Consider the following 24,074-nt stretch of genomic DNA (forward strand, 5'->3'; position numbering starts at 1 on the left):
GGAACCATTACAATCAATGTATTGTCCATGACCAAACCAGCAGACTGTCGAATTGAAACAGCCGCTGCTGCTGTTGCTCTCAAGCAACTCGGCAACGCTCTAGCTACTGCATCTAAAGTCGACGAAAAATACGCACATGGACGTTGCTTATCGCTGAACTGTTTAGTCAACACTGACAATGCACATCCCTCTCTCTCATGGACATACAATGTGAAAGGCTTACTGTAGTCGGGATACCCAACACAGGAGCCGAACACAACGCATTGCGTAATTCTGAAAAGCTCTTCTGACATTCGTCAGTCCAAGGAATAGGATTTGGAGTGTCCTTAACAGTAAGAGCTATCAAAGGCTTCGATAGCAAAGAAAAATTAGGGATCCACTGTCTACAGTATGACGTAATACCCAAAAACGCACGTACTTCTCTCTGTGTAGTAGGCACACTCATTTTCGCAATAGCTTGAATTCTTTCTGGGGTCAGTTTCCTTACCTCCTTCGATAAGAGGTGACCTAAGTAGGTTACTTCTTGTCGACAATATTGCAACTTCGAGAGAGAAACTTTGTGATGAAAATCAGACAAGTGGCATAACAACGACAAAGTGGCTTCTCTACAAATCTCTTCATTGTCAGCAGCAACTAGCAAGTCGTCAACATATTGAATAAGGGCAGCACCATCCGGTAAAACCAACAGATCAAGTTGTGTTTTCAAAGCTTGGCTATAGATCGATGGACTCTCGCAATAGACTTGAGGAGCGCGCTTCGTCCTCCTAAAGAAAATCCAAAGATATCTCTACTCTCCACGGCAATCGGGATGCTGAAGAAAGCATTCTTCAGATCAATCACCGAAAACCATGTGGCTGTAGCCGGGATCAAAGTCAACAAAGCTGTGATATCAGGCACAACGGGAAATTGCGGAACTACAATCTTGTTCACCTCGCGAAGATCGATCACAAACCTATATACAGGAGGCTGGGAAGAATCAGTTCTCTTCAGAACAGGCAAAACGGGACTATTGCACACATTACCTCTTGTTTCCTCAATCACACCCTTTTCTATCAGATCATAAATGATCGCCAAAAGTGCTCGCACACCATCACTCGAGATACAGTACTGTGGAATGCGCGGTAACTTAGCATTCGCCTTCAATGTCACAACATAGGGTGGAATCTCCAAAAGGCCTACATCATTCGGACCAGTAGCCCACAATGAATCTGGTAAAGAAGACAATTCAGGTGGAAATCCATCTTTAGATATATACATCAGAGAGATCACTCTCTCACCCAACGTAAGATGTACTCCTGACGGAGAACAATACAACGTCGCATACAATCTCTTCAACAAATCCAATCCCAACAAGTTCTCACCACAACCTGTTGTCAAAATGAGGGGTGCTTCAAATCTACGAGGTCCAACAGAAAGAGGCAACGGAGTAGAAATCGGATTTGTAACCGGGGCGCAAGAAAAACCTACAGAAACATTCTCAAAGCCAGACAAAGGTGCGCCAGGGAGTTTAGAGTGCATTATAGAACTCTTTGTAGCACCAGTATCTAACAAAAAAAGGCTCTGACACACCTGATGCAATCACTTCAACATAGGGTCTACTCTGATCTACTGGAACTGAAACAACTCCCTCTCTTTGTCCATGGCTGTCCTCGCAATCATTACCATCCACTTCCTCACCTTCGACGTAGTAATCGTCCGTATAGTACTGAGCTGTCCTACCAGATACACCATTCGGCTGATCAAAACTATTCATCGAGTTCGTGGAGGCAAAGAACGCACATTCTGTCCACGACCTCTACCTCTAGGCACTTGTTGAGCACCTCGTCCTCTCACACCAAAAGCACCATTCGTGCGCTGTAACAAAACCGGACAACTACTCTTGAAATGGCCCTCTTCTTTGCAATATGCACACTGATTAGGCCCATACGGAAAACGTTGTTGAGAAGACTCGTTCCTTTGCGAGTTTCTCGAATATTGCTGATTCTGCTGATAATCGCCTTTATTATTAGTACGTCGTGGATAAGCTTGTTGTAGAAGAACTTTAGTCTTCAATTCCTTGGTCTTCTTATCCGCTTTCTCTACCTCATCTTTATGCCTTTTTTCATAGTAGTGAGCAGTAGCTAAAATCTGCGCTGACGTGGAATCAGCCCAAGCACTCTCAGAATCTTTCAACTTAGTACACAACTCAGGAAGCAGATTATGTACGAATTTGTCGACGAACAATCTCTGGCCATACTCAGTAGCCATGTCCTGACCACTATGGTCTACAAAGGTCTCTTCAAACCGCGTGAAAAAGTCGGACACCGTTTCATCTTTCTTCTGCTTACACGCAGACAACTTGTCCCAATTGACACGCACTTCAGGCATCAAAGTCTTCATTTAATTAATTATCCTACCAGGAAGTTCAGTAATTATATCTTCAGGTTTAGCACCGCCTACCCGTCTATCATTTGCGGCGCTAAGATTATTCCATGTATCGCCCAATTCTTGTGCATGATCCGTGTGACGAATCGTACCCCAAATAGGCTGTGGAACGACATTTCCAAACAACATACCTATGTCTGCCAAATTCATGATACATGAACCCACAGTCTGAGTTAGCTCTTTATAATATCCCGCCGGATTTTTGCGCGGATCAGGCAAAGACTGCTTAATAGCCAAAACTTCAACACGCTTCCAAGGAACATGTACCCAGACATGCTGAAAGTGTGCAACAACAGGTGGCTGAGCATTTGGGTCATTAGGTCTCCAAACTGGAGGAACCTCACGCATCGGATATTGACGCGCTGCTCTCCTAACTGACGAATCAGGCTCAAACAGTCGCTCAGAAGGAGTATCGCTACGAAATGACAATATGGTCGCAACTGCTCTCCCAACATCCTGAGGACTCACAATGGTCCCTTTCGCAAATTCGGAACATATACGGTACAACTCAGTAGGAGCTTTACCTACTTCCTCAACCCATTGTTCATGGAGGAACACACACATCATCTCAAAGACGTACCGTTGCTTTGGTGCTTCCCATTGAAAGAAAACATCCATAACACCCTCAAGATCATACTGTGTAGCGTACGTAACCCATTTACGCGCCATGTGATCCAAAACTGTACGCGCATTAGCATCAGGCAACTGACTACGGGATTGTCTACGCTCATTAACAGGAGACCTACCCAATTGTCCCAACAAAGGAGGAAAGAAACCAGAAACTGCAGCAGTCATTCTTTGTCTAGTAGAAGGAGAAGGTGAAAGAATAAGAGAAGAAGACGGAACAATAATAGAAGAATCCAAAGTCGGAACAGAAGGAGTATTATAGATAGGCGTAGGAGTAGCAGACAAAGGGGGAGGCAAAGTTGGCGGCCCCTGAGGAGGCTGCGCCAAAGGAATAGTAGCCAACGGAAGAGGAGCTGGCTGTGGAGGAATTGCAGGTGGCACAACAACCGGAGGTTGCGCAACTACAACTGGTGGCGGTGGTGCAGTAGCATTCTGTGCATAAGGGGGTGGCGAACTCAATAGATGCGACATTAAAGGATCTTTCACAAGATCCTTCGCCGCTTCCTGCTCTTTAAGCGGCAAAACTGGGTAGCACTTATCTACCGCTAACTTCCTAACCCTAAGCATCTGTTCGCTCTCTTGCTCTTCCTCATTATCCCTATACGCTATAGCAACTTGCACCATTGACAAACCTCGTTCTCGTTTATTCTTCTTCACTAATTTAATTTCTTTCTGTTTGGCTTCTTTGCGCCATATGTGGAAAGAGTCAAACATTGCCGGCCGGGCTTTCTTCTTGAACAGTTTACCTTCGAGATTATCTAGAATCTCTGTTTCAAAGCTACCGTAACGGGGCCACTGTAGGACACCGTCTTTCTTCGTATATTTTACCCAGATGCCATTGTAACTAATAGGACCCACACCATGCTTCACGTAAAAGCTCATATGTTGGAGTTCCAATCGGAGGAACCGGACACGAATCCTCTAACCGGGAATCCTTAGAACAACCACACCCAAATATCTTTCCAAGTCTGCGAAGACCAGGCATCTTCGCTCACTAGTCTAGCTTCAAACTTCAAGGGATATCTCAAAACGATAGTCTCGCGAATACACGAGTCCCTTGGCTTTGGGGCCTGCAGGTACCAAATCAAAGCGATCCACAAAGGGATACCAAACAAACTAAGGACTGGGAGACGCTCCACTCATACTTAACTGAAATGTCGATGGCGTCACCAGAAGACCCTTCTATCGTCTCGCTCTACAAATCGTCTAAGGCTCCAAAACAGGGCCACAGTCAGGTTAGCAGTCCTTCGTAGCCGTCGGAAAGCGGGGAACCTCGCAGCAAAGACTTTCGGACCACGACGACATACAGGGGTCGATGAAGTGGCAGGCCTTCCTCCAGAATTTCCACACAAAGCTCTCCACGATCTTCGGGCTTGGACCGGTACCGCTGAAGTCGCCCCACGTAGGGCGCCAACTGAAGAACCGGGTTTTAGAACCCAGCGGCGCCAGGGAAAACGCCCGATGTCTTCGAGTTCCCCTGCCTTGGCAAACAATGACACGGGACACTTCTTGATGACGTCAAAGACCAAAGTTTATTGGCTGCAACCAGGAACAGAGATCTACGAAGCACAACACGGGTGGTTCGCTAGAGACTGCACAAATTCATAGAGCGGAACATGGTCTTTTATGCCAAAAATCACAATCCAAAGTAGCATCGATTACACACAAACTAGCCAATCAAAAGGTGACATTTCAAAAGTATCGCATGACGACAATCCCATTTTCCGTTGTCCAGCCCACCAGAAATGACCAAGCAAATTCCAACTTTCCTGTTCAATCAGGATGGACAAACCCATCATAAAACCTTAACCCAAATCAGTGATTATGTTGTAAAGGAAGGAGCAGAAATAGATTGGAAGCGAGATAGAAAGGTGGGTGCAGTGTACTGTAAATTCAGCATGTCCTGCTCTTTGATCTTTATCTGACCAGCTGCTTAACAAGGAACTGTCTCAGCGAGGTCAGCCTCGGGCAAGGGAGTCAGTTCGGCTAGGTCACACAGAAGTCAGCTAAGGTGTACGTGTCCCAAGGACTCGCTTGGCCGCAATCATCGCCTATGTGAGGGCAACCACACAAAATGGCTGCCGTTCACTTAAAGGAACCCGAAGGTTCAAACGAAATCCCTGAATACGTAGTATTCTTATTGATCGATTAATGCGAAAACACTCGTACACACCGCACTCGTGATTTGCGGTCCGCTGACACCAAAATCGTCTATTTCCGACGACCTTTATTGAACGGGTTCGGAACCACCGAACCTCAGACCCTCAAACTACGGAACTACAAGGGGAGGTGCTGGCGATTCCTATGGTGGCCGCCACACGACAGCCGCAGTTAAGAGTGGGGGTCGGGGGGAGGCCGCTGACCCCAAAAATTGTGCTGCCTGTGTGGGAGTGCCCCCTCCCTCCCTCAACTCCCCCATCTACACCATTGTTAGAAAATGTAGATTGACACTTTTTGCTCATTTAAATACAACTTTTACAAATTACAACAAATGTGGCACATGTGACATAAAAATATACTAATTCATACCATGCATGCACTTGTGATAAAAACACACGTGGAGGAAGGAGTGCCATACATAATCCTAATGTAGGTCCTTAATTCACTGTTTGCCCAGTGTAAGGGGTCCATTTGCCTCATGGTCTGCTCTGGTTGGGTTCTTCTTATAGTAACATTCTAATGGGTGTGTTCAAATGTTACCGCAGGAAGCAAAGGGAGAAAAAGTAACAATACTGGAGACAGTAAGTAAATATACAGTCCCCACACGCTTGCTCAATCTACTCAGTTAACCATGCAGTGCGGTGGGCCAGGGGTGTGTCGCCAGATGACGGAATAGGGGAAAATAAATAAATAAATAAATCCTTTTCAGTTGTCTGACATTCCCTCTCACCCAGCCCGTCCCACCACGCTTACCTGCTCCGGTCCCTGCTGGTGATGCTTCTCATTGTGTTTTTGAGTTCAGTGTACTTCATAAGATTGTAAAAATGAGTGAAAATGACCTAACTGTAGATTATATCCAATAGTCGATGTATTCTTCAGTGCTGTACTGTTTGTTTCGATGGTGTTTCTGGTTTCTTTTGTAAAACTCTTTATCCTTTTATTGGGTCCAGCTTGTGCTATATGAAACCAGAAATAAATACATTCCATGACAATTATTTTGTCCCAAATATGTTTTTTGAGTATCTTAAAAAGCATATTAGATCAGAACAAAAGTGTGACTTTCTCATGACTAATAACATCACAGTCCAATCAACAATTCCTATGATTGAACATGACTGCGAAAAGTTGAACAGCCCTTGGTTGGCCCGAAATTAGGTTTTCTAAACCTGCTGATGACAGTACAGGTTCAATGCTAATTTATTAAATATGGACATGAAACCTGGTGTACTGCAGTCTACGAACCACCAGAACATTACATGTGGATGGTGCATTCTGTGTAAAGATAAATCCTGTGAGACTCACAGGATTATTTGTGGTTTGTCAGTTCCAAATCTCTTTTCACCATGACTAGATAGACTCACAAATACACATTATGAATATGCTTTATGAATTTATTGAATTCAACTCTTATCCAAGTGCATACAATGTATATACTTATACCTCTAAAAAATGAACAAAACAGTGACACTGAAAATGATTATTAAAAATAATTTGAACAGCGATTGCAACATTATAATGTTTTGTTTCCGAATTTCCCTGCATTTAAAATTGGGCTGAGTCTCTGTTCTCCATCCCTTGCCTTCTTGCCTTTAGCTGAGCTGTTTGGTGCCAAAAGATATTATAATATAATATTAATCTACGTTTGTAAAGCGCAAACAATCACCCGTAAGGGTCTCTAGGCGCTGGGGGCCGTATGGAAGATTAAGAAAGCTATTGCCCAGAGTCACATGGTGCTGGGCTACTCTGCCACCGGCAGCGGGGATCAAACCGTGATCCCCAGATACCAGAGTCAGTCGCCCTGGCCGCGGCGCCACACCTCTTCCATTACCGAGTTTCTAAGAACACCTCTCATACACATGCCTGAGTGGAAAAACCAAAGTGATGAAGTGTATGAAGATATTTGTTGTCTGTCTCTGCGCTCAGTAGTTCTGGTTTCCCAGCAGGCCAATAAGGCTAGGCTGGATCCTACGTACTTGCCTGTGGTCTTCACAAAGGGTGTTTACAGCTTTTACTTGGTCTATATCTGTCTCCAAGGAATTTGAAAAATCCTCTCCGCCTCATACTTGTCTGTACCCAGATTTATGCAAGAAATCAAATATTTCTATTATTGCACCGTCAGTTAATTCTATAAAACTTTCTAACCTACTTGAATACATATAGGTGAATAATTGATGCACTATCAAACTATAATAAAACAAGCACTACACAAGTGGAAATAACCCTAAATGTAATGTTTGTAAATGAGAAAAAATGCACCCGAAATGAAAATAATATATGAAATGCAGTGATGGGCACATAAGCAGAAAATGTGAATATTACATCAGTAGCCATCTGTCTCATTCTCTAGTCCAGACAGCATATATTGTTCAGTTAATGAACCGCCTTCAAAAGAGTGGTTAAGAGGTGTTTATGCACTCACTGCCCTCTTGCCTATAAGTATATTTCCATAAAAAACAGTAATATTTAGTGAGAAGTGTGCTCCAAGACTCTTACTGGGAGATTTGCGTTTAAGACCCCACCCATTCAGGATTCCATACAGTGTGAATATGCCTGTGCCATTACGTAAGAGTATGACCATAGCACAAATGGAGTATTCTGACCTCAACTTTTAAGCAACCCTATACAGTGGGTAAAATACAATCCCAGGCTTTATTTTTTTTTCCACCAGACTTCAACAATTGGGTGCAGCTTGTGTCCCTTGGCACAAGAAGAACGTTTTCTGCATTTACTCATACCTTTCCTGCTTAGGGAGATCTTTTATATCCTGTATACCTTTATAAAGGATCCGTATCTGATACAGGTTTTTGCTTCTGAGTATTCAACCTTCTTCTCTTTGCAGTACCAGCCATTTGAATGTAAGCTCATTTCCATTTGGTTAGTACTACCATGCGCTAATGTGAATCCCTGGAAAATGCCTCGTATTCAGTGACTATATAGTCTATTTCAATGTTACCACTTGTATGATGACCTTGCCTTGAACATTCTACTGTTACATATGTTGTTGTGTCAATAAATAAAGTCGTTGTTTCAAGGAAACAGTAATGATTAATATGGTTGCATCGAATCGTCTACATTGTAAATAGTTGTGTTGTATGGTCTACAATATCTAGGGTTTTACTGAAAGGTAATGTAGAAACGAGAGTTTATGATACAGCTTCTCCCTGGACCCTATAAGCATTACACATGCCAAACCATTGTTCTGTTTTGAGGAACTAGCGTGTTTGTGGAATGGAGAATCTAAGGCATGAGTGATGGAGTACAAGTGACTTTTAGTGAAGTTGTTGCCCTTTTAATTGAAGAATAATGAACTTTTAAACGTCTTGTGTTTTTGTAGATCAAGTATATGGTTTCCCGAATCCGAAAAAAGTTTGGTGCACCAATTTCCTTTCGTGATCAAAATCCTTTAGATGTAAAAGATGGCTACATAGAATGCACTTCTTATGAAGATAAACGTTTCACCATTGAAATGAAGGAGAGGGACACTGGCATCCAAGTTGTCCCTCAAGAAAAGGAAGCGAGTACGCAAACTAAGTGGTAGGCAGGCCTATTACTCTTTAGTAATACATTTTGACTACCTGATTAATATGTTCTGGATTTTAGCGGGTTAATGCTTTCATAGAAGTATTTAAAGATGTCTGAAAATAACAAGCTCTGTCATGTTGCTACTTGTGTGAAATGTTTCTGAGCATTGATGCATGGGCTACAATAAACGGAATCTAACTTATGAATTGCTTGACCCCTTCGCTGCTGGAAAATTTGCAAACCTCTGTGCTGTCTTCTTTTTTTAAATCGACATTAAGTTCTCGAAGCCTATGTGCAATTGTTGGTCTCTTTGTTCTCCCTTACAAATGGCTGGCCTTAAACGGGCTTACGCCTGCCAGGAATCCCCTTGGTTATTCCTGGCAAGTGTAAGCAAGCTAAATCCTAGCTGCCCAGGGTTCCGATTGCTATGTGTGACATTTACATAATTTCAGTGCAAATATGAGTGACATTTAACGAATATGAGTGACACTTTCTGGCAAGCAAAATGAAGTAATTAAGACCAGGATAACATATAAATATGCCTCAGGGGTCGGCTTTAAGCCCCACACTCTTCAACCTTTATGTTCACCCGTTGGCTGCGATCGCCAAACAGTGGGACATGACCATCGTTTCCTACGCTGACGATACGCAGCTGGCGGTTGTGCTGAGTGGGGAGCCAGACCTTGAGGCCCCCAGGTTCAGAGCAGGGCTCTTGTTGGTGGCTGACTGGATGACAGCCAACTGTCTTCAGTTGAATGCCAAGAAGACTGAGATACTGGTTGTTGGCAAACATCGTGACAGGTGGAGTGATGAGTTGTGGCCGCCCGAGCTAGGTGATACGCCTACCCCGGTATCGGAGGTAAAAAACTTAGGGGTCTGGCTAGACTCGGTCCTTAGTTTTTGCGCTCATACCAAAAAAGTTGCAGCCACTTGCTTCGGGATTCTTTGAGGACTCAGACCCATCTTGAAGTTCTTCGACGCCGCTATTAGGCAGTTGGTCATTCAGGCCACCATTCTGTCTCGGCTCGATTACGCCAGTTCGCTCCTGTTAGGGGCGAACCGGGCGGAAATCGCCCGGATGCAGCGCATCCAAAATGCGGCGGCCAGAGCACTGGTGGGGCTTCCGAGGTTCTGCTCTGCGAGTGCAACCATTCGGTCTCTTCATTGGCTGCCTGTGGCGCAGAGGATCGATTTTAAAACTCTGTGTCTTTCTTTTAAGATCCTCAAGTTGTCCTCCCCTCAGATTCTTGAGAATCTGCTTATCCCCTATGCTCCCTCTCGCTCCTTGAGATCTGCCTGTCAAAATTTGGTGGTAGTGCCTCGGTTCAAGTTGTGTAGAGTTGGAGGCCGGTCCTTCCGGGTTATGGCGGCCAAATTTTGGAACTCGCTTCCGCCCCATATCCGTGCATTTGACAATTTACTTGCATTCAGGAGGGCCATTAAAACTCATTTGTTTCCTAAGGCTGTTTAATTTTTTCTCTTCTTGCTCCTATCCGTAATCTGTGTGGCGTTATGTGTGTTATCTGCCTGTTCAAAAGCGCCGGGACGCCCCTTTGCTGGGGCAGCTGTGCGCTATAAAAATCCCTATAACATAACATAACATAAACGTAAACGTTTAGATTACGGGAATGCGTTGTACCTAGGGGCCCCGGCTACTACAACAAAGAAGCTCCAGGTCACGCAAAACGCAGCAGCCCGCCTCCTGCTGGGCCTTAACAGGCGGGACTCAGGGACTGCTGCTCTAAAAAGACTCCACTGGCTACCCATCAAGGCTAGAACACTGTTTAAATCAATGTGCTTTATGCATAGGGCTAAGTGGAAGGAAGCGCCAGCAATGATCTGCTCGCTGGCTACTCCATATCTCCCCCGCAGGTCGCTGCGCTCCAGCACAGCCTTTCTGGCCACTGAGAACAAAGTCAAACGTGCCAGATGGGGAGGCCGCTCCTTTTCCTGGAATGCGGCCAAGGCATGGAATTCTCTGCCAGTCTCCCTGCGCGGTGAACCTAATCTCCTAAAATTCCGTAAGGAACTAAAAACCCTCCTTTTCACGTAAATCACACCACCCTCACTTGCCCCCCAGTCACTCTCAGCGCTACGAGGCCTCCGGGTAGTCTGCGCTCACTAAAACCCATTTAATAATAATAATAATAACATAACATAACATAACATAACAGAAATTACACCTATTTGATCAACAAGACACTGTAAGAAGATCTTAAAACTGCTGTAAAGCACCAGAAACTGAAGCACCTAGTGCCCTTCTAAGCTGACCGTACTGTTAAACTAAACAAGTTCTCAGATCTGCACCGCTCTCATTGACGCTGAGATGCCACTGCAAACAAAAGAACGCTACGTACATTTTAGCAAAGTCAGTAATTGTAGTAGGGTCAGATTATCTGTTGCAAAAACTGACGCCGTGTGCCCGCCTCACCTCAAGTACAGAGAACAGCATAATGACTGCTATAGTGGGGAAAAAAGAGAAGGCGGTGGATGAGGACTGTTTTCCAGATTGGGTCTCCTCACATGATAGCACACATCATCTGTCGCTGGGGTACTGAATGTAGCCAAGTTGCAGACTGCACAACCAAAGGTTTGAGCAGGTGTTCCTCTTTAATTTCTTCTCCTGTGACAAACATAAAATAAAAAGTTTTACCTATTCACTTTCTTGACTGCTCGACTATACATCTGGCCAATCAAATGAGCAAAGGGGTGTACATTTTATTAAAACATCGATAGTTTTACGAGTTCAGAGGTTATAAATGAAGGTTTAATCTTGCAGTTACTTTCATTTGAGGTAGGCAACGAGCGGAGACGGCACTGTGGACATATGCGCCCTCTCCCCCCGGGCTGGTACAGGCTCTCTCAGCTTACACGTAGGATGCCCTGCCCCGCTGGCAGCACCGAAAGGGTCAGGTCCGAGTCGGTTGACCTCTAGTCCGCGGGATCAATCATGATCATACCACTACGCACACTGCACACATCGGGCCGAAAGTGGCGAGCAGCAGCTCTCTCTGATGCAGGGTGGCAGCTGGCTTACAATGTCGAGTCAGCAGCTGCCAACGCTGGTGGGGCTGGGTTTGCCATGTCAGAGAGGCCGAGGCAATGCTGCTGTGGTGCGAGCAGCATGCTCATCACCTCAGCTGCCCGCAATGTTGAACAGCCTGATAATTAACTTAAACATGTCACCCCTCCACTTGCACAGCGGGCAGCAGGACGACATGCCAATTAAAATGAATCTGATAACTGCACACCACCATGCGCCGCCACAGCTTTCAGAATTGTGCACACATTATAGGTGCTGCAGCTTCACAGCTGTGAGTGGTGCTATAATGCGTGATTTCCTATTTCAGTGCGGGTATGCAGACCATCACACTGAAATGCATTAGTATAATGCCTGATGCATGATACTTAGCATGCCAGATATTGTCAAGAAGTGCTCTGGGATCCCCACACATGGGCGGAACTATTCGTGGGATCCCCGCAAGGGGGCAGGACTATTCAGTTCTAAAAATTTCAGTGGAAATACCCCTGAAAGAGAACTAGGAATGGTGCGCAACGTTTATAACGCGCGCGTTACCACGACCTACTATTACCACACGGTTGTAACAACGAAAGTTGTTAAAACGCATTGCGCTGGGGGGCGCTCGAGGATAGTAAATCATTTAATTTACTATCCCAACACCTTCCCTACTATCCATGGGGACTGGTGTTGGAATAGTAAATTAAATGTTTTAAATTTGCGCCCCCCCAACGCAAGTCGTTGTAACGACTTGCGTTGTTACAACCGCCTTGTAATGGTAGGTCGTTGTAACGCGCGCGTTGTAACGACATATATCCACTAGGAATACAGGTAAGAAACCATTCCATCTGCCTGGGAGCGATCTTAGATACAATGCACACAAGAGTGTTTTCCTCAGAGTAGAACAGATTATCTGTCCTTCAGACTTGCTGGAATCTGAGGACAGCGACCCATCCAACAGCGAGATGAATAGCCTCTCTTCTACGATCAATAGCATCATTAATTTTTCTGGTCCTGAATGCACACCTGTACATGAGGCCACTACATCAGCATCTGGAGGGTCAATGGGAACAACTCTTCGGAAGATGAGAGTACAAAGTGAATCAAACAACTCACACAACACAATCACCCAACTGGTGGTGTCACTCAGAGAACCTACTGAAAGATATACATTTCCATCAAGACATCTCAACTCAAACCATAGTGGCGGATGCCTCCTTTTTAGATGGTGGTGCTTACATGGACCACCATTCCAGATTTAAGCCAGCGGTCGCTGAGAGACCAGTCCTATCACAACAATCTACTGAAGTTGAAATCATTATATTTAGCCCTAAAGGCTTCTTTCAAGACAAACCTCCTCCTTGATCAAAGAGACCATACAAAGACTGTGCATTAGCTGAACAAGCAGGGAGTCCCTCAATTCAGATCTCTTTCTCTGGATTTGGAAGCAATCTGGAAATGGTTATTCTCTGTAATCTCTGGGTCACAGTTGTCCATCTTCTGGGTTCCAGTATATTCAAGTGAACACTCTCAGCAGAGCCATTCAAGAGAATCATGAATGGGTATTAAACAACTACGTCCTTCAACACATCTTGAACCTCTGAAGAACTAGGATTACAGGTAAGAAACTTTCCCTTCTGTCCGATTACATATTTTCCATATGAAAATTTTCTGCATGTGATTTTGCAGTCAAGTGAAAAAAAAAGAAAACTTGGATGAGGGAAAATATGCAATTAGGACACATATATTGCAAATGTTATGTAACCTAAACATTTTTTATTGTACAATTCAGACCTCTTTTGCTCTGACTGTCTGCTTGAAAGAACATGCTGAAAATTATAGTTTTCCAAAACTTGGTAACTCCCTTCATTCACCCTTAGTACTAGAACATATTGCTGCCTAGGTGTGAACTCCATCTGTATACACGGTGTTCACTGCATCTAAGAACATTGAAACCATTTGAAAGTGAAATGCTAGTTCAGGGTATGTGTTTTTGGTAATACTACTAGGCTATATGGAAACATACCACAGGCACATATATTCCCCATCTACACAGCTACATCTTTCGCTGCATGCCAATCAGACCTGTTCTTAATGTGGCTGCCTGGTTGGTTGAAGATATTGCACTTGACATCTGTCCGATTTTTGTGCATTTATTTTCCAAAACACAGTAGTTCCTACCGCTCTCTCTCACACATGAATATATCTCTGCTAAGGCTTGACCCCAGTATATGCTTCTCTGGGTCTTCTTAGTCTGGTGGTGCCAGAAACTTACGGGTTGAATCTGGGTTCTGTCCCACAGTGCATCTGAGAAAATTGGAAATCAACTGAAAGTTAAATGCCAGTTGATGGTGCCTGTCTTTTTGGCATGAATATGACACCTGGGCTGCATGGAAGCATATCATAACCATATGTTTTAACATCTAAACATCCCAAGGTTCCTAGAGCTGGGTGCCATACTTTCCTCACTATGACTTGTGGACCTGGAGATCACAACAAACATGGCACTTTTCTGACTTTTAGCCTCTTTTTCAACACATGTTAATTTCCTCCAGTTTGCCTCACTGTGTTTTGGCTTCCTGATTGTGAATGTACCCCACATACTTTGATTTTCCGTCGGTTTGAACAGGGATCACAGACTCTAAGGAATGTCTTTGATGAGAGAGCTTACATAAGGGATGCCTTCAGTTTTTGTGCCTGGGGCCAGCCGACAAACTCGGAAAGTTATCAACCCTAAAGATATCTAAAAAGTAAAAACATAGACCTATCCATGGCGCTTGACTTGCATGAATCTCATCAGGTTTGATTACCCAGAGTGTCATGCAAATGTAATATCATGGGTAAATAAATCACATAGCTTCATGATTGTTTTACATACAATTCCAGAAGTCCAGGAAAAAGGCCAAGAAGCACAATCCAACGTTCCTACAGTTCTCCTGATAAAAACAGTCCCACCCATGTGTGGGTGGGCACATTACATGGGAATGGAACAGGCCAAAAACTTTAACCTTCTGAAAACCACATTGACAGTATATTGACTTAACTCAGTCACAGTTTTGGTCTGTTCCTGTCCATTATCATAGGCCCACCCACACATTAGGATACTGTGCTCTTTCTGTAAAAGTGTGGGAACACTGAGTGGTGGTACTTTTGATGTTTTTCACAAATTACAGAATTTTCTATCATGGAACTGAGAGGGAAGTCTATTTTTAAATGAATGCTTGATGTTTTCAGGGCAATCTGGGTAGGAAAAAGAAGTCAAACAAATGGTGGTGGCATCCACAGAAGCCACAGCACTCAGGTCTCCACAGTGTATCTAGTTTTCTTACAAATCTGTGGCTTGTAGTTTATTCTAGGTGCCAGCTGATCCTGGACTCAAATACTGAGCTACCCACACCCCAAAAATCAACCTAATTCAAGCTTCTTTCTTGTGCTTTCTATGAGTTTGTTCCTTAGGCCTTTCCTATTATGGATGCTGGGTCCACCCACCTGTGTTGTACAGTTTTAACTAGAAGAAGTTTCTGGCTCCTTGCAGGGGCACTGATGGCTAAGACAAAATGCACAAAGCATCTGACTCCTTTCTTGGCCTCAGCATTGTGTGTTTATTGCCAAGACAGGAGCCAGACACCTATTTTCTTTCTTTACATAAAAAAGGGTCAGACACTTTATGGTTTATTCCTGTGGCACTGAGGAATATGTATTTGCGATAGAAAGGAGCCATACACTTGTTAAATTTTATAATATGCTAAGAAAAAATCCGTTGGTGGGGCACAGGCATATCAGAAAAGTGTAAACAGCATCTGGCTCCTTGCTAGGGCACATATACATATCTGAGCACCTCTGCAAAAAAAGCCAGACACATTGTATTTTTTATGTTGCGGAAAAATAAACAGCCTCTGGCTTCTTGTTGGGGGACAGGCATATGGGTCTGTGCCTCCTCAGGGAACCAGATATTGATTGATTTTTTTTAAGACTAAGACTAAGACAAAAATCCAAACCTCATCTGGCTTCTAGCTGGGGGACAGATTAACCTGTCTGTGCCACAGCAAGGAAGCAGCCGCTGTTTGGATTTTTTCTTTGGCTAAGATGAGATCAGCCTCTGGATTCGAACTGGAGCACAGACTAGAGTGTCTGTCCCCCACGAAGGAGCCAGACACTTTTTGAATTTTTCTTGACTAGGAAAAAAATTCAAACTGAATATATCACCTTGAGGGTTGCAAACGAGTGTGTCTGTGCCACAGAAAAAGGCTAGATGCTGATTACATTTTTCGTACCCTAAGAAACAATCCAAACTGCTACTCACTTCTTGCTTAGTCACACGCTGGTTTTTCCATTTTATTTTACATGAAATTAAGATGTTTTCATGAGGTAGCAGGGGGTGCTAGGGAGTTGGGTGGGATCGACAGAAGGGAGGAGGCGCAGTAGCAAATACTAGATTTATTCAAAAGACACACAGAGACACAGTGACACTGTTGCCAAACACACCTGGTGCACGACACCTCACTCATAATGGAGCATCCCTCAGGAGTCTATCCTGGAATGTCAATGGGATGGGCAACAAACTCAAAAGGGGGATGGTATACAGGTTCCCAACTAGGCACTGTCCCCACCTGCTCCTGCTGCAGGCGACCCATCTGTTGGGAAGTAACTATGACTTCCTGGTTAGGCGGAGGTGCACTTGACTGCCACATGCCAGATTCATAACAGGTTCATGGGGTACCTGCATATTGGTCAGCAAACCGATCCCATAACAAGTGGACAAGACATGGGAAGACCCCCAGGGGTGCCAAAGGGAGTACCTGGAAGGGCAAAGGGCTATATGTGGCCTCTTGGTACCTCCCAAATGAACTCCAATCAATGGGTCTCAAGAACATTTCGAATTGGATCATGGCAATCCCTGATGCGTTACTAATAGTGGTGGTGGAGATTTTAACCTCACCCTGAATGGTGAGCTAGACAGGATGGCCAGGGGGTGGGGGAAGGGAGGAACAACCCAAGGAAGATGTCAGGCTGAGCAGCGTCTTTGCAGCTCTGGGGATGGAAGACCCCTGTGAGTCACACACCCGGGAGAGAAGCAATACTCCTATGCTGCAAATGCAATGCAATCAGCGTGCTAACTGGACTTTTTATTGTTCCCGGCCGATCAGACAGGGAGATGTAGGAGCATATGCTATCTGCCACAGGGAATTTCAGACCATTACACAGCTGTTTGGATCCATGGCTCTTAATGGATCGGTCGACTAAGTGCTTTTCCCAAGAGGCCAAGGAGACATACTTTAAGGAGAATGAGAGGTAGGTCTCCTCAGTTGTTACCACACTGGAAGCATGTACACAGTGATTTGGGGGCAACGAATTGCCCACAATATAGGGAAAAGGAGGGAGAACAATTTATTAGAGTGGGAGGCACAATATTTTGAGCATCCAAATGAGATGTTGGCTTTCCAGAGGCTTGTCCACGAGAGGAGAATACCATAGACTTCCGCACTAGGAAGCCAGGTCACTAGTCAGAGCGAAGTAGCACAAACTATAGAAGGTGGGGAATAATGTAGGTAAGCTGCTAGCATGGCTGGCAAAGAGAGAGGAGTGCTGTATGTGGGTGCCAAGAATACGAGCGGAAGGGGGCAACGGAGTAGAGACAGCCCCAGAGCTAGTGCAGGCCTTCACAGAGTATTTCGAGGGGGCGTACAACCAGGGTTGCGAAAATAGCTGCTCTGGAGAGCTTGATGACTCTTTCATAGACATCGCAATTACAAAACTGGGGAGGGAGGCATCAAGGTCACTCAAGGGCGATATACAGGAAGGAGACACAGTAGAAACCTTCAGACAACTGCAAGGGGGAAAGACACCGAGCGGCCCTAAACACCCTGTGGTGGCAAGCATTTGAATGATGCTCATGAAAGCGAAGTCACAAGGAGAACTGCATGCAGACCTCCAACAGGTGCATATAGTCCTCATTCACAAGCCAGGAAAGCCTACTGAACTCTGTTCATCCTTTAGATCAATCTCCCTACTCAACGTTGAGGTGGAAGTCTTAGGGAAGGTGTTGACTACATGCTTGATGCAAGTGATTCTTACCATTGTGGACCTGGATTAATCAGGTTTCATGCCCTATAGATCAACAAAACACAATCTCAGATGCATCTTTAGCTGTCTGACCTGGGAGGGTCGATTATAGGAGCCAGGTACAATGTTGGCCCTCTATGCTTCCAAGGCCTTCGACTTCTTGGAGTGGTCCTATCTAATGGCTCTATTAGAGCGAATGGACTTTGGCCCGTCATTCCGAGCATGGATGAAGAACAGTTGACTGCAGCTGAACAAGAAAAGACTGAAGTACTGATCTTCGGTAACAGCAGCAACACATGAAACAACTCCTTATGGCCAATAGACCTAGGACCCGCACCCACTCCCTCCTACCACGCCAGAAACCTCGGAATCATCATTAACGACAAGCTCACCATGAAATCACAGATCAACGCTGGCCCTTCCGCCAGCGTCTTCACTCTATGCATGCCACGTAAGATCTTCAAGTGGCTACCCCTACAAACAAGATACATTGTGACACAGACCCTCATCATCAGCTCCGTGGACTTTGGCAATGCCCTTTAGGTAGGAATCACCTCACACCTCCTACAGAGACTTCATACAATACAGAATTATGCAGCAATACTCATCCTTGGCGTTCCCCGATGAACCTACATCACATCCTACCTCCGGCAACTCCATTGGCTCCCCGTACAGAAGAGATGCCAATTCAAGATGCTGACCCATGCACACAAGATTCTACACAAACATGGTCCATCCTACAAAAACCACCTCCTGAACATCCACCAACTGTTGAAAAGAATATGCTCTGCCTCCCTTTCTCTGGCCCATACTCCCCCTCCCCTCCCATTTACCGAAGCAGAAGTGGAGAATGCTCCTCCTCCCTCATCACAGCAAAGACCTGGAACAGCCTCCTTACACAACTTTGGACCATCACCTCACTTCCGGAATTTCAAATGGCCTTCAAAACCTTGCTATTTGAATAAGCCTCCAGTACCTGCAAGTGACTAGATAACCTATTTGGTGATTAGCAGCACATTATATATCCTGATTGATTGATTGAATATGGATTAGCTTTATATACACTTGTCCCGTGGCCCATGGCCGGGTGGATGGTATGGTATCATCCAAATTTGACCTGGGGACAGGGACAAGACAGGGATGTCCCCTGTCTCCGCACGGTGAAGCCACTTGCAAATTGTATAATCTGCGATGCTGTATTACGCAGCTTGTACTGGGACCACAATCGGTAGGATGCTGTCTCGTTCTATGCAAACAGTGTTTTGCTATATTTGGCTGACCCAGAGAACTCCATAGAACATCAGGGATCTTTGAAATATTCGGGGCCTCCAGATTGTGCATAAATGCTGATAATTCATGTCTCTAGCCACTTGTGGACTGAACACCAAGGGCCAAATGGCACAATCTGATCCCTATTTCAGAGGGAAGCTTCCAGTGTCTGAGCATATATGAGAACCGGGACAGACAGACTCTTGAGTGATAAAATCCCGGGCAGCTTGCTAGATGGCTATAGAAAAGAAGCGGGACACTGGCGCAGATTACCTTTATCCTTACTTGGCCATGCGGATAGCTTTTTTAGGTGGTTGAGATGCAATGACTTTGCTATTACTTTGGGACAGCAGGGCCCTATGTATAGCATTGTCTGTACTGACTAGGAAAACCTTTGACTGGGGCATTTCAGTGCCAAACCTTCGACTATATTACCAGGTGAAACAGCTGGTGGTACTTAGACAGGAGGATGATGGCCATGGGGAGATATAACAGTTGAATCTGCAGCAAAGGGAAACTGACGACGCTACCAGCCCCCAATGTGAAGGTGATCAAGCCCTGGCAGGAAACCACAAAGTGTACTGGATGGCAGGGCCGGCTCACTGCTCACCATAGAAGCAACCTTATTGAGGCCTGAGGGACTGGCGGGACTAAAGGGATTGGAGGCAAGCAACAAATGAGACCTGAGGATATGCAAACTAGGGGACGTGAGGTTGGCAGATGGACCAATCACCTTCGAGGCACTTCAAGCCCAGTACGAGCTAACGGGAAGCCAATGTTTAAGATGTATACAAATTAGGTATCTCCTTTGTGGCTAAATAGGCCCAAACTTGAAGTACTGGATGAGAGTTCACTAGAATACAGGGTGTTGAGTACCCCACTACAGAGGCATGCCAGTTCAGTTGTATATAATACCCTACTTGCCACTAGGACCCTGCCCCCTCCTCACCTCCATTCTCAAAGCTGCTGGACAGATGGGAGAGAGATCTCGGCAAATTGAAGGATGACGATTGAGGGAGGCATGTCGGCATCCAAGGGAGGTGGCGATAAGGTCTAACCTCTGCTTGATCCAGCTCAAAATACTTTATGGGGCATACTTTACCAAAACATGGCTATTTGTCGTGAACATAAGTATGACAGACAGATGCTCAAGGGGATGTACACACTGATACATACATTATGGGAGTGCTCCAGAATAGTCTCATTTTTGAGGGGGATACAGTAGAGAATATCTGATTATATCTCAATTATTAACTTTGGGTTTATACTCTTTGTTCAAGTCCCCTATTGTGAGCAGGTTTCTGAAAGGGCTTGTACGTATGTTTCCCCCTATGCCGTTCGTTATACCTCACTGGGACCTGAACCTGGTTCGCACTTATCTCATGTTTGCTTCCTTTAAGCTGCTACATAATTGTCCCCTCTGGTTGCTTGCCCTCAAGACAGCATTTCTAGTGGCAATATCATCTGCCTGGAGGGTGAGTGAGATACAGGCTTTATCATCCAAGTCTCCCTATCTTATGATATTTCCAGATAAGGTGGTGCTTCACACTGGGGCCTCTTTGCTACCTAAAGTGGTGACCCTATTCCATCTGGGTCAGTCAGTCTCACTGCCCACCTTTTATGCTCCTCCGCATCCCTCTGAGGAAGAGGGGCGACTCCATAGTCTGGACCCAAAAAGAGCATTCTTGTGCTACCTTGACCACACAAACGTTCTGGGTGGATGACCAACTCTTCATGGGATATGTGGGAGCTAAAAAAGGTTGGGCAGTTCAGAAACTAACCATGTTGCTTTAGTTCATTCTCTGTATTAAGATCTGCTATGCCCTTGCCAAAAAGCAGCCTACTCGGGGCTTATGGACCCATTCCACCAGGCAAAAAGCTGCAACCACAGCGTTGGCTTGTGGTGTTCCAGTCCTGGATATCTGGCAGGCAGCAATGTGGGCATCTCTTCACACATTTGCCCAACACTACTTTCTGGACAGTCAGATATGCAGGGATGGGCATTTCACCAGTTCGGTCTTATATTTTTGTTAGTCTAGTAATTTGTCCGCAGCCCATAGCCAGGATGGTATGACTGGGATATCTGTTCAAAGGTAAGGAATCTGCAGCAAGAAGTCTATCAGATGAACACGTTACTTACCTTCAGTAATGCATTATCTGGCGGAGACATTATCTAGCTGCAGATTCCTTCTAGACTGTTACATCCTGGTAAGGAATTCCAGAAGACTTAGATAGGTTACTAATGATAAGTTTATTCTTCTTAGATGGTTAGATAGGTTTTCCAGTATACAAGTAATCAAAGCCCCACCAGGAGCATCCTCTCTGCTGCTCAGCCCAGGATCCAACTGACAGTCTACTCACAGCAAACCAAACGCTCCAATGACATCACACTCACACTAACATTCCACTCACACTGGCTGAACAGCAGAGGCAGAGAAACTGGGAGGTTGTAAGGTAAAAACCTTAGCTTTAACACACCTTCCCTCTTTATAAAATAAACAAAGAGGAAGCAAAATGTAAATAGCAACATTGCAATAACATCACAGAATAATCAATAAAAATTGCAGTAGAAAGATTGCAAATGCACATAAGTATGAAAAAACATACTAAAAATAAGCCAGGTGAAATGTGACGTAATAATAAGCAATGAAGGAAAAACATGTAATAAAGTGCAACATGAGAACAGATCCCACCCTCGTTGCCAAATTTATGTTACATCCTGGGAAGGAATTCCAGAAGACTTAGATAGTTTACAAATGATAAGTTTATTCTTCTTAGATGGTTAGATAGGTTTTCTAGTATTTATGTAATCAAAGCCCCACCAGGAGCATCCTCTCTGCTGCTCAGCCCAGGATCCAACTGACAGTCCACTAACAGCAAACCAAACACTCCAATGACATCACACTCACACTAACATTCCACTCACACTGGCTGAACAGCAGAAGCAGAGAAACAGGGAAGATGTAAGGTAAAACCCTTAGATATAACACAGACCCACCCATGCCTCCCACTGAGGACACTTTTTGGAGCTAGGGTTGATTCACTTTTCAGGGCCAAGGTTTGAGGACACACTGCTCAGTCTAATTCATGGTTCTGCATGGTTTCGTGTGGAAAGTCGTAAAAATAAACTGACATACGCGTGCCTGGGTGGCGCCTATATAGATGACTGCAACGTCATATGCGGCACGAATAACACCACCCGGAGCGGAATGGAGCCACCCGACGGTGCACAGGATTACTGCTCTCGCAAATGTTTCTTGATCCAGTCTGATGCCTGGAAAATTCAGGGGTAAGAAATCAGCAGCTAGATATTTTCTATACCATATAATGCGTTACTGAAGGTAAGTAACTTGTTGTTTAATGTAATAAATCCTCTAACACTTTTCACTCAGAATGTCATCCCTGCAGATAATCCTGTTTTGTGGGGTTAACGATCACAGGTGTACAACAGGCTAGACACTCACATCATAAATATCTGTTGGGTTCGCCTGAAAGTTTTGGGAGTCTTGTGCCTAGAACTAAATCCCTGCAAAGACTCCCTGGATATATGCTCCTCCTTGATCCAGGTCCTGTGTGTCATCTTGGGGAAAAAAAGAAAGGTACGCATTAGAGAACTTTTCCTCTGCAATTCGAAAATAGATCGAAAATAGATTAATTCCTATTACGTGGCCCTACAGGTGTTGTTTGCTTGAATTTACAAATGAAGGAACTAATACTTTATACTGGGGCACACTTGGGATAGGGAAATATAATGTCTTACATTCTTATCCTATGTACTACAGACTAGAGAGCCTATTGATTAGCTAGTGAATTCCTTAAAGTATTTAAAAAAATACTTGCCTCAGAACAATATAAAATTAATACATTTGCCTCCAAATGTATATTATAGTAATGATAAATACTCTTTTCAAGTTAGATGACTGTGAAAGGGCCAACATAGTACCAGGTTTGGCATGATGTATTCTTTTTGCAGACTTACACTGTTTTTATCGAATTGCAAATGCTATTATCACAAAGGAAATGAGCCCTTACGTAATTGTTTTTTTTTTAGTCATAACATTGTTCTTTCTTGATAATCTGTAATCTCCCAGGGAATAGATTAGCTACTTTAATTGATCTTTAATCGGCTAGATCATACAATCACCCTTCACTGAAATGAAGAATATTACAAGCTGTGCACATACATTTACCTCATTCACATATCATCCACTGATTTAGGACGTTCCCCAGAAATGCCAGTACACAGTATGAACCTCGAGAGTTTCAAGATGAAGACCAAAAGAAGCACTTGACATCAAAGCCTTTGAAGGATTTTCTCAACTCTGTTACTTTGAGGTAAAAACATTGTGTTAAATACCACTGATAGGTTGAAAATTATTGAATCATTTTAGGCTGCAATAGTGTATTTGTGTGCTGGCGTCCTTAATTCTCACATTGTCTGGAGAACACACACTCTGAAGCTGGCTCTACTTATGCATCTTCAATTTTAAATGTACAGTTGTGAGTTCCAGATGAAATCAGTAATGTTTAGAACTTACGCAGCATGTACACATTTAGTGGATGTACCCACAGAAATGTGCATCATTCTTTCAGTGTGCTAATATGGCTTACATGGCCAGGATTGCAGGTGGGAGAGGGTTGGTATTGAGTAAAACCTAGTATGTCTAGCTATTAGTGGATCTGATATCTATGGCATGACTACTCCTGCGTCAGCAAAGTGTAATTGTGCCCTTGGGAGGTTGTTCCTTTTCGTTTATTTGTTTCCACTGTTTTAAATAAATCATGCAGTTCCGCGTTTAGGTTTTGGAAAGTGTAACTTTTTTTTTTACAAAATGTTGTGGATTGCTTTGACCTGCAAGAAATAATGTGTTGACGACTACTTAAATTTGCCGTTTATGTTTCATCTTGCTATTAGGGTGAAAATTATTTTAATACCAGATAATGTACAGCTTAACAGTTTGGGTTTTCAAGAACTATGGTTTTGTACACA

General features: G+C 44.3%; 1 protein-coding gene across 1 annotated transcript in view; it reads left to right on the forward strand.

The window, feature by feature from the left end:
• DNAI3 (dynein axonemal intermediate chain 3) overlaps positions 1-24,074 on the forward strand; it is a 1,122,635-nt gene that overhangs the window by 191,802 nt on the left and 906,759 nt on the right. The window contains exons 7-8 of the mRNA XM_086954055.1: positions 8,546-8,745; positions 23,303-23,419. Coding sequence (XP_086810181.1) covers positions 8,546-8,745; positions 23,303-23,419 — 317 coding nt within the window. The remainder of the gene's footprint in view (positions 1-8,545; positions 8,746-23,302; positions 23,420-24,074) is intronic.

The sequence above is a fragment of the Lissotriton vulgaris genome, chromosome 1_1, assembly GCF_964263255.1.
Source record: "Lissotriton vulgaris chromosome 1_1, aLisVul1.2, whole genome shotgun sequence".
NCBI lineage: Eukaryota > Metazoa > Chordata > Amphibia > Caudata > Salamandridae > Lissotriton > Lissotriton vulgaris.